This window comes from Kogia breviceps, chromosome 1 (genome assembly GCF_026419965.1).
Source record: "Kogia breviceps isolate mKogBre1 chromosome 1, mKogBre1 haplotype 1, whole genome shotgun sequence".
Classification (NCBI taxonomy): Eukaryota; Metazoa; Chordata; class Mammalia; order Artiodactyla; family Physeteridae; genus Kogia; species Kogia breviceps.
Window position 1 is genome coordinate 169,407,762 of NC_081310.1, and position 13,720 is coordinate 169,421,481.

Genomic DNA, 13,720 nt, shown 5'->3' on the forward strand with positions numbered 1-13,720 from the left:
GCCCCAGCCACACAGACACTGCAGGGCAGACAGACACAGGCTGGGAGTTAGTGATGGCCAAGCTCTCGGCAGTCATCTGTTCCTAGGCCAGGGGGGCCAGAGACTCAGAGCAGCTGCGGGGGTGGTGGTACCGGTGCTGGAGTCCAGGATAATCTCCATTTTCAGTGTCTTCCTACTCAGGCAGAGTGAGACGAGAGCGAACTGAAGCTACAGAGAGCCCTGGCTCAGGCCGTGGGCCGTGGTGCTCAAATGCCAAAACTTCTGAGTTTCTACCTGTCAGCTGTGGTTGGGTGGGTGTGGGGATAACACTGTAGGACATTCAGATAGTGACAAAGAATACAAGTGGGGCTGCACTGTGGACCCTCTTCCAGTGAACTCCCAGCCTACCCTGGCCAATCATGCTTCCCCTCCCCCCAGAGACCTGGAGGGGCTCTCCCTCTCTACCCACTTCCTGTTCAGCCCCTGTCCAGAAGTGCCTTCACTGAGACCGGAAAAGGAATCCTGCTCCCAGCATCCTCTGCAACAGAACCCCTCCTCCCTGTTCCCCAGGCCCTTTTAGCCCAGAAACCCAGAGAACCCAGAGCCCCTGATCAGCCTAAAAACTGCTGATTTTCTGCCCAGAACCCAGAGGCTCAGAGTAGCTTGATGACTTTCTCAAGGACACGCAGCACCAGGCAGCAGAGGCTTTCACTGCACCCCCACCTTCTGATCCCCAAGTGGCTCACCTCTTCTCCCCTCCCTTGTTCTGGGCCTGGGACTCAGAATCACACCTGAGGCTCAAGGCCCAGATGTCCACCTGGCTGATTCAGGGATGATATGTAAAGATGAGACAAAAGAAAGAGATGGGTAGGCAACAGGGGGTGATTGTGGCGGCGGGGGGATTGAATCCTTGACCTCAAAGCTACACCTCTACAGGAGAAGCCGCTTTCCCATATTGTGAGTTAGTGGGCCTCCCTTATCCAAATATGCCTGAAATTCCACTATTTATGAACATTTACTTGAGGGTAAGCATTGTTCTTTCTTTGTTCTTCTTTCAAGATGCAAAAGCTCCAGGAGAGGCAGGTCAAGGGGAAAGAGACTGTTGGGACAGCAAAATGTCCCTCTGTAAGGAAGAAAGGCATTGTGGGAGAATCCCAGGAGGACCCTCTGGGATTAGCAAAGCTGTGGACAAGGCTTGCACAAGACAAGAGCATTAGTCATTGGTTGAGTTTACATAGGCCCTACAGCAGTTCTTAGTCACAGAGCTCTCTTTCCAGGTGGCATCTCGTTCCCGAGAGGCGAGTTCAGCATCAAGCCCCTTCTAGAGGAACATGCTGGGGGAGGGGGAGGGGGGGGTCCCTGCCCTCACACCCCAGTATGGTGTCCACGATTACCTGAGCTGTAAGCACCTGTGGCCAGCGGCCTCCTCCTCTCTCCAGCTTCCCGGGAGGGATGGGAGTGCAGGGATGGAAGAGTGAGGGGGACGTGGAAACAGAGAAAGAAACAGGATAATGGAATGAATGGAGGAGGTGATGGGAAAGGATGGTGTGGACATCTCCCCCACTCAGACCCTTGGAACCCAAGGTGACAAAACGATGAGTCCTCTCTGGCCTCTCCAGAGAGACCCTCATTCTGTACCTGTCAGACCCTCTGATGACAACTGGTCCAGGCCTCATGACAAGGCCTGGGAGTCCCCAGCACAGGCCCAGACACCCACATAGTGGCTGGAGGTAGGTCTGAGAGAGGATGAGACAGAGAATGGAAGAGGAGGAGGAGAAGCAAGAGGAGGTGGCAGCCCCGGGGGGCCCCTACCTTTCCCCAGGGCAGAAGGAGGTGCTGCCCGGCCGGTGACAGGTGGCAATGGGAGGGTAGCGGGAGGGCGCTCCGTCGGGTACTGGCGCCCGCCGCACCTCCAGGGGCCGTAGGCCCCCGTTGCGGGCCCGTTGCACGTGCTCAAACAAGAGGGCCAGCTCTCTGCAGGACAGGGCACCGTCAGCAGCAGGCAGGTCCCTGGCACCACCCCCTCACCCGAGGGCACTGAGCTCCTGACAGATCTTGCCAGGCCCTGCCTCTCTGGAGGTGCTCGGCAAACACCCCAGGCCCGCGTGGGCAGGGGTTGGGGTGGGAGACTAGCCTTCCTCTTTCTCTCTCTATACTCCTGGGAAACCCTCAAGGTGCCAGGTATGACTGTGCAGTATGGGCGCCACTCGAGGGCACCCTCCCAAGGGGGCAGGTGGGAGCTCAAATCCACCTCACTCTGTGCTCAGCAAGCCGAGCACCTGGACGTGGAGCTGTGCCCACCCGGAGGCCAGCGGCAGCCCTGAAATCCTCGCCCTCCAGATCTGACTGGATTTTAGGGGGAAACTGAGGCTGAGGAGGGAGACTTGATAGGGCAGCCCAGCTTCCTTCTCCTGCAGCATTCACTCTTGCCGCTGGGCTCTTGGAGACTAGATTGAGGGCTCAGCTTCTTCTTAACTCTCAGGCCATTTCTTGTTTCTATAACCCAAGAAGGATATCTCCCCTCTTTGTCCTCTTTGTCTATTGTACGGATGAGGAAACTGAGGTCCAGGGAAAAGGAGGATCAGTGGATCCAGAATTTCCAAACCAAGCTCTGCTCCTCTTTCCAGAGGACCCAAGACCACCTCCCCAAATCTTTCCTCCCCATCACACACATCATATTTCTAACAAACCAGCCCCTGCCCCACTCCCCAAGGCCTGGCCTTGAGTCCTTAGGACTACTTCTAGAAAGGACGGCTCCTTCTAATCTAACCACCATCCCTGTCTCTAAGGTGGGAGCTTGCCTCTGCCAGGTGGAGAGATGGGGGGAACCAGTGTGATTCTTGGAGCCCCTCCTTCCCAGCCCCTTCTCTCCTGCTCCTCCCCTGGAAAGCCCCTGGGGCTGAGAGGTAGCGGGGATGGGGGCAGCCAGGTGTGGGGGTGAGTGCGATCACGCAACAGCTGCTCTCGGAGAACTAATGAGGCAAAAAAGGCACTGGCAAAAACGCTGAGCGCAGCAGCCTGGCCCCGCCTTGCTCACTGCCCGCCTGCCCACGGGACTGAGCCGCTCTCCAAGGTCTTCATTCCTGCCTCAGGGCCTGGCCAGGCACCTGGCCACACGAACCCTGGTGATGCTATTAATGGTCCCCTGTGTGGAGCCACCCCCGTGCAGTCTTACCCCAGCCTGGGCCAGTGGGGCGAACCCACTTCTGGGCCCTAAGGCTGCTGCCTGGGACAGTAAAATCAGTTGACGCATGGGGGTGCTGGGGTGGGTGCCTGTACCCAACATGGCACACACGTTCTTGCCCACACCACGCTGTCTCTACCCAGCTGCAATACGCCAGGCTGGCGAGCGCTAACACTGCCCCCAACTCAGACTGTGGGGAGTGAGCTGCCTGGGCCACTGCCCTGAGTGGCAACAACTCTGGGTGAGCATGTGGGCTGCCAACACCCCAGGACCCAGGGCTCAGCCAGCAGGGCAGGGTTCCACCCCATGCCCTGTCTCCAGCGTCACCGTGTTCCCTGGCATAGCAGAGTGGGAGAGAGGACGTTCCAGGCTCTGGGTGACATAGGATCTACAGAGCCAGCCCCAGATGCTCCCATGGGAGCTGTCACCCCTTTGCCCCCCTCCAGGCTTGAGTCCCAGCCATTTGTCCCCAAGGGGCATTACTACCAGCCACCCACCTCCCCTTCCCCCTGCAGAAGGAACTACCTGAAGGACGGGAGCATGCTGTCATAGTAGTACCAAGTGGCTGTCAGGTAGGCCCGGCTCGTGTCGGTCGAGTACAGGCGCCATGAAGCCTGGTGGTGTGGAAGAAAGGGGAAGGAGGTGGTGGGGGACAAGGCATCAGAGAGGCCTCTCAGCCCCCCACCAGCCCTCTGCCCCCAAAAGAACCCAGTCCTCAGGCCAGTTGAAGGGTACTCAGAGCCAGAGGCCAGTTCCAACTGCATAGCCACCAGCAGGGCTAGAAGGAGGCCTGGAGAGAAAAGACTTCCCCAGGGTGACGCACAGTCAGCATCAGAGCCAGGGGCCTTGGAGCATGGGAGTTAAGAGCTGCAGTTTTGTCATCAGGTAGAAGTGGGTTTCCAATCCCAGCTTTGCCACCTACTCATGTGGGCAAATTAAGTAAATGTGCAGAGTCTCAGGTTCCTCATCTGTGAAATGGACATAATACTACTTACCTAACAGAGTGTTGTGAGGACTAAACGGGCAAATGTATATTAAATGCCAAGTGCAGTGCATGGCACATAGTAGGCACTTAATACCAAGTTCCCCCTTTTTATCTTTTAACATCTTTTTTGGAGTATAATTGCTTTACAATGGTGTGTTAGTTTCTGCTTTATAACAAAGTGACCAACACTTTAAACACTCCTGTTATCTCCTGTTACCACAGCTGATAAATATCTATTCATTGTGTATTTGATTAATGTCTTTCTCTCTCCTTAGACTATGAGCTGTGTCTTGGTCAGCACTGTATCCTCTGGCACCTGATGGGTGCTCTGCAAATGTTTGGGGAATGAACATTGACTGAATAAACCATTGTTACTAATAATAACCCCACCCCCTCCTTCCCAGCTGCTTGTCACTGACCATGGGATTGACGAGAGGAGGAAACAGCATCACCTACCAACCCCTCAGCATCCATGAAGTTGCAGGGTTTCCTCTGCAGCAGGAGGGATGATGGTCAGACAAGAGGAAGGACAGTCCCTCTCCCCCCAGGTAAAGAGAAGAGCCAGGTAGGGACTGAAAGTGGGGTGATCAGCGAGGGCAGGAAGGCATGGGAGGTGCTGGGCAGGAGGAAGCAGAACTGGACCCTTCTTCGGGTGCCTCTTGTCCTTAAGGGACGGCCCACTGCTGACCTCACTGGCCAGGCACCCTCCCAAGACAGGAATATTTTTACTTCCTGCTTGCCTAGGCCCCTGGCTTGGGCTGGGGAGCAGCTGCCAGAGCTGTCTCATTAATTATGGGCACCACAATACCAGCTGTCTCTCAGCCCGGCCAGTGCCAGCCGCCTGCCCCTACAATGCCCCTCGGAAGGCCAGCTCCCAGGGAACAGCAGCCATTGTGTCCCAAGGGATGCTAAGAAGGAAAGGTTGGGCTGGTGGCTGGAGATAGCAGAGATGGGAGGGGGGTTCCACCCTGGGGAGGAAAGATAAGGGGGCATTGAGTCAGACCTGAGCTGGGGGGTCAGAGCATGTCCAGCTGGGGAGCAGGCCGAGGCAGGCTGTGCATATGTTCCCTGAACTATTTCTCGCAGAGGTTTCTCTTGCACAAGGCTGAGTCACGGAGTCACAAAAAAATCAGTCTTGCCTCAGCCCGTGCCCCGTCGGGATGCCTCAGACATTGGGGGAAACTGAGCCCACACATTCCTGATTTTTCCCACCTGTCTGGCTGTTCCTTCTCTGCCTCCTTGGCTGGCTCAACTCTGCCCACCCAGCCACGAAATGTTGAGGTTCCTTAAAGCCCAGATCTGGACCATCTCCTCTTCTCCTTCTTTCCTCTCCCCACTGGGCAAGCACTTCATTATCATCTGTACACAAGGCCCAGCACATTCCTCACCTCGGCTGCACACCAGTACATCAGTGGCCTCCTCCACATCCCCCCTCAGGGGCTCAGAGGTCCCTCGGACTCTGCATGCTCCAGCCAAACTCACACTCCTCGTGCCCCAAGTCTGGTCCCCCTCCAGTGAGGAGGGTCATTAACCATCCAGTCAGGCAAGCCAGTCACCCTGCCATCTCCCTCTCCCTCACTCCTGATGTCACTAATTTCACCTCCTAAATATGCAGAATCTGCCTATTTCTTTCCATCTTATCTGTTGCTACCCTAGTCCAAGTCACCCGCCACCCTGCCTCACCCAGACTGTTCCCAGAGCCTCTTATCTGCTCCCTCCACACACCCAGGTCACCCTCCAATCCACTCACCACTTTTCAAAACACATATCTGATCATGTCGCCCCTTCCTCCTGCTCCATACCTGTTAATGGATCCTCATTGTTCTTAGGAAAATGTTAAATTCCTCTCTCTGGCTCTCAGGTCTAGGCCTCGCCCACTTATCCAAACCCTTCCACTGTACACTCCTCCTTGAGCTTTCTGTTCCAGTCTCCACTAGCTTCCTTCCTGTTCATCAAACACACCCTGCTCCCTTTCACCACGGGATTGTTGCACACGCTGTTCCCTTACCTCGAAGGCTTCCCCCTCACCTCTTCACCTAGTTAACTCCTACCCATCCTCCAGCTGTCTGCTCAAGTGTCAGTCTCCCAGCGGAGTCATCCCTGGGCTCCCCTTTAAGGTCAGATCAGGCCAGGTCCCCTGTAAAATGCTCTTCAGAGAACCATTTCTTTCTTTCAAGGTGTTTCTCTCGGTTTGTAGCTACAACATTCACTTGTGGGAGTGCTTGTGGGGCGAATTAAGGTGTTGGGAGTAGAACAGGCTTACTGACAACTGCACAGCTGATGGGTGGCAGGACTGGGTTTCCACTAGGGACCTAGGGTCTCTTGTCCAGTCTCCACTCCACTTCAGGCCATGTCGAGTTGGGGTTGCAGTGGGTCCATGGGACAGCCCCGGCTAGCCCTGAACTGGGCACGTGGTGCGGGCAGAAATTTCCGACAATCTTAGCCAGCGTCCTAGCTCTGTCCCTGACTTGGCATGTGACCCCAGAAAAGTCACATCTCTCTGAGCTTCAAAGTGGAGTCATAGTTGTGAAGCTGGGACACAAGGGTCACCATACAGAGCTGACACACCAGTTCAGTTCGGGGCTTCCTGGGCGTCCTGTACCTGGATGAGGTTGGCTGCTGGCATCCTCCGCTTCTCAAAGTGCTTCTGCCTGTGCTGCTCCTGCACCTTCAGGGCAAAGCCGGAGCCAAGGATGCCCTAGGATGACAGGCATGGTTCGGGGAATATGGTGATGGCGGGGACAACAAAAGGCAGCAAAGGTGCCCCCACCGCTGCCCATCTGAGGGGCCCGCCACCACCCATGCAAATGCTGGACGGGGCTTAAGCAGGATCTGTCCCCAGGACGCCCCCGCCCAGGGCTGGGCCATCCTAAGTGGAAGGGGACTCACAGCAGGCAAGGCAAAGAAGGAGACACCTAGTAAGGCGAAGCCAGCAGCCAGGACCCTGCCCAGCCACGTGTGTGGCGTCTTGTCACCATAGCCAATGGTCGTCAGTGTAATCTGGGGACACAAACAGGTTACCTGTCAGGATGGTTACAGGGGCCACCCACAGGAGCTTGGTGGGTCACAGGCAGGTGGGAGCCTGATCACAAGGGAGGGGGCCTTCATGGTTGCCCACAGGGACTGGTCACAAGGACTTGTCACGGGGGCTGGTGAGAGGCATAAATGGATTCTCCCCCTCCCCCGTGCTGGTGGGGGAGAGGGGTACAGGTCACAAGGGCTTGATGTAGGGAACTAGATGGGGTCACATGCTGGTCCACTGGGGAAGTTGGAGGACTAACACAGAGGCTGGTCACGAAGGTCCCAGCCTTAGTCGAGAGGACAGGGACAGGCCCCTAGGTCGGGGTCACGATGATCAGGCCGGGGAGGGTCCCAGGGAGAAGGGCGGCCCTGCACAGACCCTCACGCACCGTCCCCCACCAGAGCGAGTCGGCGTAGGAGGAGAAGTCGGAGTTGGCGTCCTTCTCAGCCAGATAGACCAGGAAGGAGGCGAAGATGAGCACGAGGAACCCGATATACCAGGCGGTGATCAGCTCCTGTGGGGTCAGCAAGGGATGAGACCACACACCTGGCACAGGTGGGGAGGTGGACGGCTCCCAGAATGGCCTATGGGAGGCGTTCTGAAAGGGGGTAAGAGTACCCACCTCTCGGAAGTCCCTGGAGGTGGCTCTGCCTGCCTTTCTGTCTCAGCAACTCCCTTCAAGGAGACAGACCCTGCCCCGCCTTCAAGGAAGAGTGAGGCCCTCACAAAACCTCAGAGCACGCCCCGGCCCTGCCCTTGACCCTCCAGGTTGCACGCTCAGACCTCCGCCCACAAGCCCATCTTGCACCGCCCCCCAAGCTCCACTTTCAGGCTTCCATCCCAGCCCACATCCTCTCCCGCCCCAGCCCCACCCTCAGACCCCGGTCCAGCTCCCCACTTCGCTGTAAGCGTAGACCCCCAAACCCGGAAGCTTCCAATTGAGGCTCTCAAGCCCTGCCCTTCAGGCCCCGCCTCCTGGCCAGGTCCTGACCTCCCCTCCAGACCCCGCCCTTGCCCCGCCGCGCGAGGTAGCCGCTGTGGCCTTGCCCGCGCTGGGTCCCTGGTCTCCCCTACCACGACCCCACCTCCGCTCGGCCCCGCCCCTCCAGCTGCCACACCAGCTCCGCCCCGGACACGCCCCCGGACACGCCCGGCCTCACCTTGCTGTGAGCATAGACCACCGAGCCCAGCAGCTTCCAGGTGCCGCCGCGGCGGTCCATGCGCACCATGCGCAGGATCTGCAGAAAGCGCATGCTGCGCAACGCAGAAGTGGCGAAGATGTTGCCCTGCGTGCCGGCGGCGATGACGGCCACCGAGGCCACGAACACGATGAAGTCTGCAGGGGCGGAGAGCGGGCGAGGTCATGGCCAGCGCCAGGGAGCCAACCTACCCCGTGCCTGGACCCGAGGTTGGGGGTTCCTGGGGCCGAGGGGGCGATTGGGAAGGTCTGTTGAGTCTGTGTCAGCAGCCAGGGTCCTGGGGTCAGGGTGTTAACCCTGGGGCTTGGGGTCAAGAGTCAGGCGGGGCTGGGTAGGCCCATTACCGATGACACAGAAGGGTTTTCTGGCAAAGCGGAAACGGCCCTGCCATCCTCGGTAGCGGCAGCAGCATCCAGCGGACCAGATGCGGATGATGTACTCCAGACCAAACACCACGATCATCACGAATTCCTGTGGGACCAGGGGCCTGAGTTCTGGTCCCCACTCTTCAGGACCGGGGTCTAGCTCACACAGCACCCACCCAGCCCGGAGTCCCTGGGTTAGGGGTACTAGGATTTCCTCAGACCACCTCTCCTGGAGGTTCTTACACCTGGATGGACCTGAGGAGGATTCCAAAAGGAAGTGGCTTCTTCCATGTCTTCCAAAGAGACTGAAAGCCCAAATCTGTCCTCCCTTGCTGTACCCATGAGCTGTCTGGGTTTTTCTTCTCCTCATCCCACCCTCCCCCTCCCAGCCATCCCAGCCCCTGTAACCCTGATCAGGTGACATAAGGGGTGGTTGGTTGTCTGTCACTGTGACCCTCCAAGGTGCTTCCCGTTAGGGGAAAAACCCCCATCACACCAGGGGTGGTGTTAGCAGTTTTGATCCTGAGAAGGAGTGGCTCTCCTCTGGGCCCATCATAAGCCCTGGCATAGAGGTGGGAGCTCTCCCAACACCTTCTATAAAGCAAGGGATGAAGCCCAGAGAGGGGCAGCCACCAGGTCAGAGAACACAGCACAGCAAGCCACTCTCTGAGCCATGGTATGAGAAGCCTCACTCCACCTTCACCCTCAGACCAGAGGTGCTACCCCAACACAGCCTCCCTCAGACCCAGACTCCGGCACTCACCAAGATAAGGAGACACTCGTTGGCAATTTCCTGATGCTCCTGGATAGTGGACAGCACGGACAGCACCAGGCAGGTGAAGACCAGCAAAAATCTGCAATAGCAGCATGAAGGAGAGGGTTAGACTGCTGGATGGACAGGGCAGCCAAGGAGCCTCTGGCAGGGGGCTGCAGAGTCAGAGTCAGAGGAGGAGGAAGCTTCATTTGGGAAGAATAATCTGGAAAGCGGACTAAGAATCAGAGTTCCCTGGAGCTGTGGCTTGGTGCTGGACACCAAAGGGAGAAGCCCCCGAGCTCCAGGAGGCTGCTGAGTTCACAGATACCTTACAGCCCTCTCAATTGCCCTTGATCCAGCTGCTGCTCACAGAGGTGGTCACTGAGCTGTGGGTGGTAGGTCTGTCAGGGCTGGCCAAGGGAGGGACCCAGGAATCCCCCCTTCCCTATGAATTCCAAGATGGCAGAAGCATGGTTTCACCTGCAGAATGAGGACAATTGCCTCTGCCTTCGTGGGTTCTTATTGAAATAAATACTGAGACAGCTACGGAAGGAAAGGGGATTGCGGAAGACAGGTAGGGAGGGAACATGCAGAGGGGGAGAGGGTGTGTGGAGGGCAATCAGGCAGCAGGGAGCCATGCCATCGAGGCCTGGAACTTCCCGGAGGGCAGTGGGAAGCTACTGAGTGGCCCAGAACCAGATGGTTAGAAATGGAAGGAACTTTATAATACAACTCATCTGACACTTCCCTCAACCCTAATTGCACACATGAGGAAACTGAGGCCCAGAGGAGGAAAGGGATTCACCCAAGGTCAGCCAGGAGGTCCATGACAGGGGTGAGATTAGAGCCAGGGTTTCCAACTCCCCAGTGGATGGGAAGAGGGGAAAGGGCGTGAGGAGAGAAGCTGCTGGACTCAGGGAGAATGTGAATATGTGAGGGAAGACAGGATGTGGGGCACAGGCTGCAGATGCGGCAAAAGGGAAGGAGGCTGGCCTCCCGGAAGCACTCCTCCTTTTGATGGGTGTGTTGCTCCTGGAAGAGACTCCAGAGGGAATGGGCTTCTCCGGAAACGCACAGACCTACAGCCTCTCCCAAGTGTTCCCAGAGTGTCCCCACCTGGGACTGCTGACACTGCATTCTGCCTGAAATGACTCACCATTGGAGCCTGATGAGATGCTGCTCAGGCTCCCCTCGCCCCAACGCTCCTGCTGGGATGCCCCCATCCCACTGTTCCCTCAGAACGCCCCCTCTCAGTGCTTGCCTCCCAAGTCACTGTCTATGGCGCTTTATTTGTGTTCATAATTCATCGCGGCAGGGACATGGGCTCCGAGTCAGAGACACCCGGGTTCAAATTCCAGTCCTGCTGCGTGTGTGACCCTGGAAAAGTCACCTACCTTCTCTGAGCCAGTCTCGGCATCCGTAAAGTGGGGGCTGACGGGGGGTTGGGGTGGGACATGGGAAGGGCGTGGCTCCACCCTGGCCCACTTACACCTCCCTGGACAGGGCTCCCAGCCTGCGTGGAGGGCAGGTATAGGGCTGCAGCCCAGCACATGTCCCAGGGGGGAGGATGTAGGTGGTAGATGTCAGTAAAAGGTTTTGGTTGAATGAGTGAGGAAGAGGAGGCCTCCTGTGCCGGTTCCAGGCAGGAGCTGAGTCAGCAAAGACGTAAGGCACAGGGAGAGGTGGGGGAGAACACCAGCTCCTCATGTTCAATAATTAACCACAGAAAACGCAGCGAACCCAGTGCCGCATCCACCGGGAATGGGGACCACCACCGACACAGGGCTCAGGGGCGGAAGGGTACTCCTGAGGTTATTCCATCCAGCCCCCTCCTCTGGGAGGCCTGCAGCCAAATTTTGATGGGCCTTCACCCCAGCCCTGGACAGAAATCCTTCAATCCCACTGCGAGCTGACCTCAGAACCTCAGGTAAATGGGTCACGTTGGGGGCTTCCTGCTGAGTGTTTCAAGAATTTTTTTTCTCACCACTATTCTTTCTATGTCAATAGTACACATCTCTAAAATGTCCACTTCACCATAGGTTACGTGAAAAAAGCAGATTATGAAACCTTAAAGCAATGTGATTCCAACTTTTAAAATATAGATTTTTTTTTAAATACACACGCCAAGAGTCAGCAGGGCTGACCTCTGGGTGGCAAAATTAAGAATGATTTGGCTTTTGTTTTGCTTTTTGCTTATCTTCATTTCTTAGTATTTTTAAAGAATAAACATGGGCTGCTTGGGTAATAACAAACTAACATCAATTTTAAAATGCATTTCCTTAAAAATACAAACGGGGGGGGGGAAACTTTAAATTCTGTCCCCACCCCTTTACCACAAGAGCCCTGGCCATTTTTTAAAAATAAATTTATTTATTTATTTATTTGTTTATTTATTTTTGGCTGCATTGGGTCTTTGTTGCTGTGCGCGGGCTTTCTCTAGTTGCGGCGAGCGGGGGCTACTCTTCATTGCAGTGCACAGGCTCCTCACTGCAGTGGCTTCTCTTGTTGCGGAGCATAGGCTCTAGATGCATGGACTTCAGTAGTTGTGGCATATGGGCTCAGTAGTTGTGGCGTACGGGCTTAGTTGCTCCATGGCATGTGGGATCTTCCCGGACCAGGGATCGAACCCATGTCCCCTGCATTGGCAGGCGGATTCTTAACCACTATGCCACCAGGGACGCCCCAAGCCTTGGCCATTTAGCAGGTGTGAGGGTGTGGCAGCCTCTCCCCTAGTCCAGTTCACCTGTCAACAGCCTGCTCAACATCTCTTCTCGGTTGTCCAGGGGCCTCTCAAATCCAACGTGTCCGAAAACAAACTCTCAATTTACCCTAAAATCTCTCTCCTCTTCCATCTCAGGAATGGCACCACCTTCCATCCAGGGGCTCAGGCCAAGTATCTAAGAGTGACCCTTGACTCTTCCTTTCCCTCACCCTCCACATCCCGTCCTTTAGCAATTTCTATTGGCTCTAACTACAGAATGTAGCCCTGGAGAGACTAACCCCCGTCATCTCACCCCGACTGGTCTCCCTGCCTCCACTCTGGCCCAACTGGAACCCTCTTCAAAGCAATCAGTGTGATTTTCCTACAAAGCAAAGCTGGAAACCAGGACTCTCCACAGAACTCTCTTCTGATTTCCTATGGCACTCAGAGAGCGGCAGTCAAATTCCTCAGCATGTCCAGCAAGGCCCTGCGAGATCCTGTCCCATCCGGCCCTTGAACTTGATCTGCTTCTCTCCAGCCCCTCCATCATTGTGCTCCAGCCATTCCACCTCCCTGCCATTCCTGGAACACATCAAAAGTTTTTCCATCTCCAGGCTTTGCACCTGCTTTGCTGTTTCCTCTGCCTATTTATTGCTCCCATACTCATCCAGATCTCTGTTCAAACATCACTTCCTTGGAGAGGCCTTCCCCAGCCACCCCCTCTCCAAAGTAATGGACCCATCCCCTCTCTCTCTGCCCTGAATCTGCTTTATTTATTTTTTCATAGACTGAGTAAATGAACAGCAGACATTCACCTTAAACAAACCTCAAAACATCATGTCACCAAAGCCCCCAGTTTGTACCCACTGCAGTCTCCAAAAGTTCCAAGCACATCCATCCCTGACCCGTTGGGCTCCCCAGCAGCCTTCCTGAGAAGTAAAGAGAAGGCAAGTCTCCAACCTTGACCAGCTCTATTTGGTAGACACTGTTTAAAAAACCCCTGAACTTCGCCTCCTCCAGCCTTCATACACTGGCTGGGGGTTAGATGCTCAATACAGTTGAACAGATATACTTAGTTTGTCAGAGAACATCTTGTGTTCCAGGCAGCTGAATAACCCCATCTTCCAGTTGAGGAAATGGGCCCAGGGAGGGGCGGACTTGCTCTAGATCACTCAGTGAATCCATGGCAGAGCTAGGGCCCAAGCTGCCTTGGCCTTCCTGAGAGGTCCTCACACAGACACCCATTCTTGGGACAGCAGAGAGAGATCATGTGTGGAGCTTAGGGATGGAGGAGACAGGGAGGAGCCCTGAGCTGGGATCTGGTCATGTCGGCCAGAACCAGCGTGTGACTTCATTCATACAACAGATAAGGATTGTCTAAGGATTGTCTCTGGCCCCTTCTGAGGCTTCAGTTTCCCCATCTACAAAGTACAGATGGTACACAGGAGCTGGCTGGCTTGGGCCCTCTAAAATCACTCGAGCAGAAAGGCCAGGCTGGTAGCCGCTTACTGGGGCATCTTTGCCCAGCATG

At 55.9% G+C, this 13,720-nt stretch overlaps 1 protein-coding gene across 2 annotated transcripts in view; it reads right to left on the minus strand.

Moving 5' to 3' along the window:
• Window positions 1-13,720, minus strand: part of KCNQ4 (potassium voltage-gated channel subfamily Q member 4) — a 55,643-nt gene that overhangs the window by 14,807 nt on the left and 27,116 nt on the right. The window contains exons 2-9 of one of the 2 annotated variants that reach the window (XM_059042423.2): window positions 9,498-9,588; window positions 8,714-8,840; window positions 8,331-8,506; window positions 7,559-7,684; window positions 7,038-7,148; window positions 6,751-6,846; window positions 3,689-3,777; window positions 1,792-1,953 (exon numbers count right to left, since the gene is read on the minus strand). In XM_059042423.2, the coding sequence (XP_058898406.1) occupies window positions 1,792-1,953; window positions 3,689-3,777; window positions 6,751-6,846; window positions 7,038-7,148; window positions 7,559-7,684; window positions 8,331-8,506; window positions 8,714-8,840; window positions 9,498-9,588 (978 nt within the window). The remainder of the gene's footprint in view (window positions 1-1,791; window positions 1,954-3,688; window positions 3,778-6,750; window positions 6,847-7,037; window positions 7,149-7,558; window positions 7,685-8,330; window positions 8,507-8,713; window positions 8,841-9,497; window positions 9,589-13,720) is intronic. The other variant, XM_059042424.2, reaches the window with a different exon arrangement.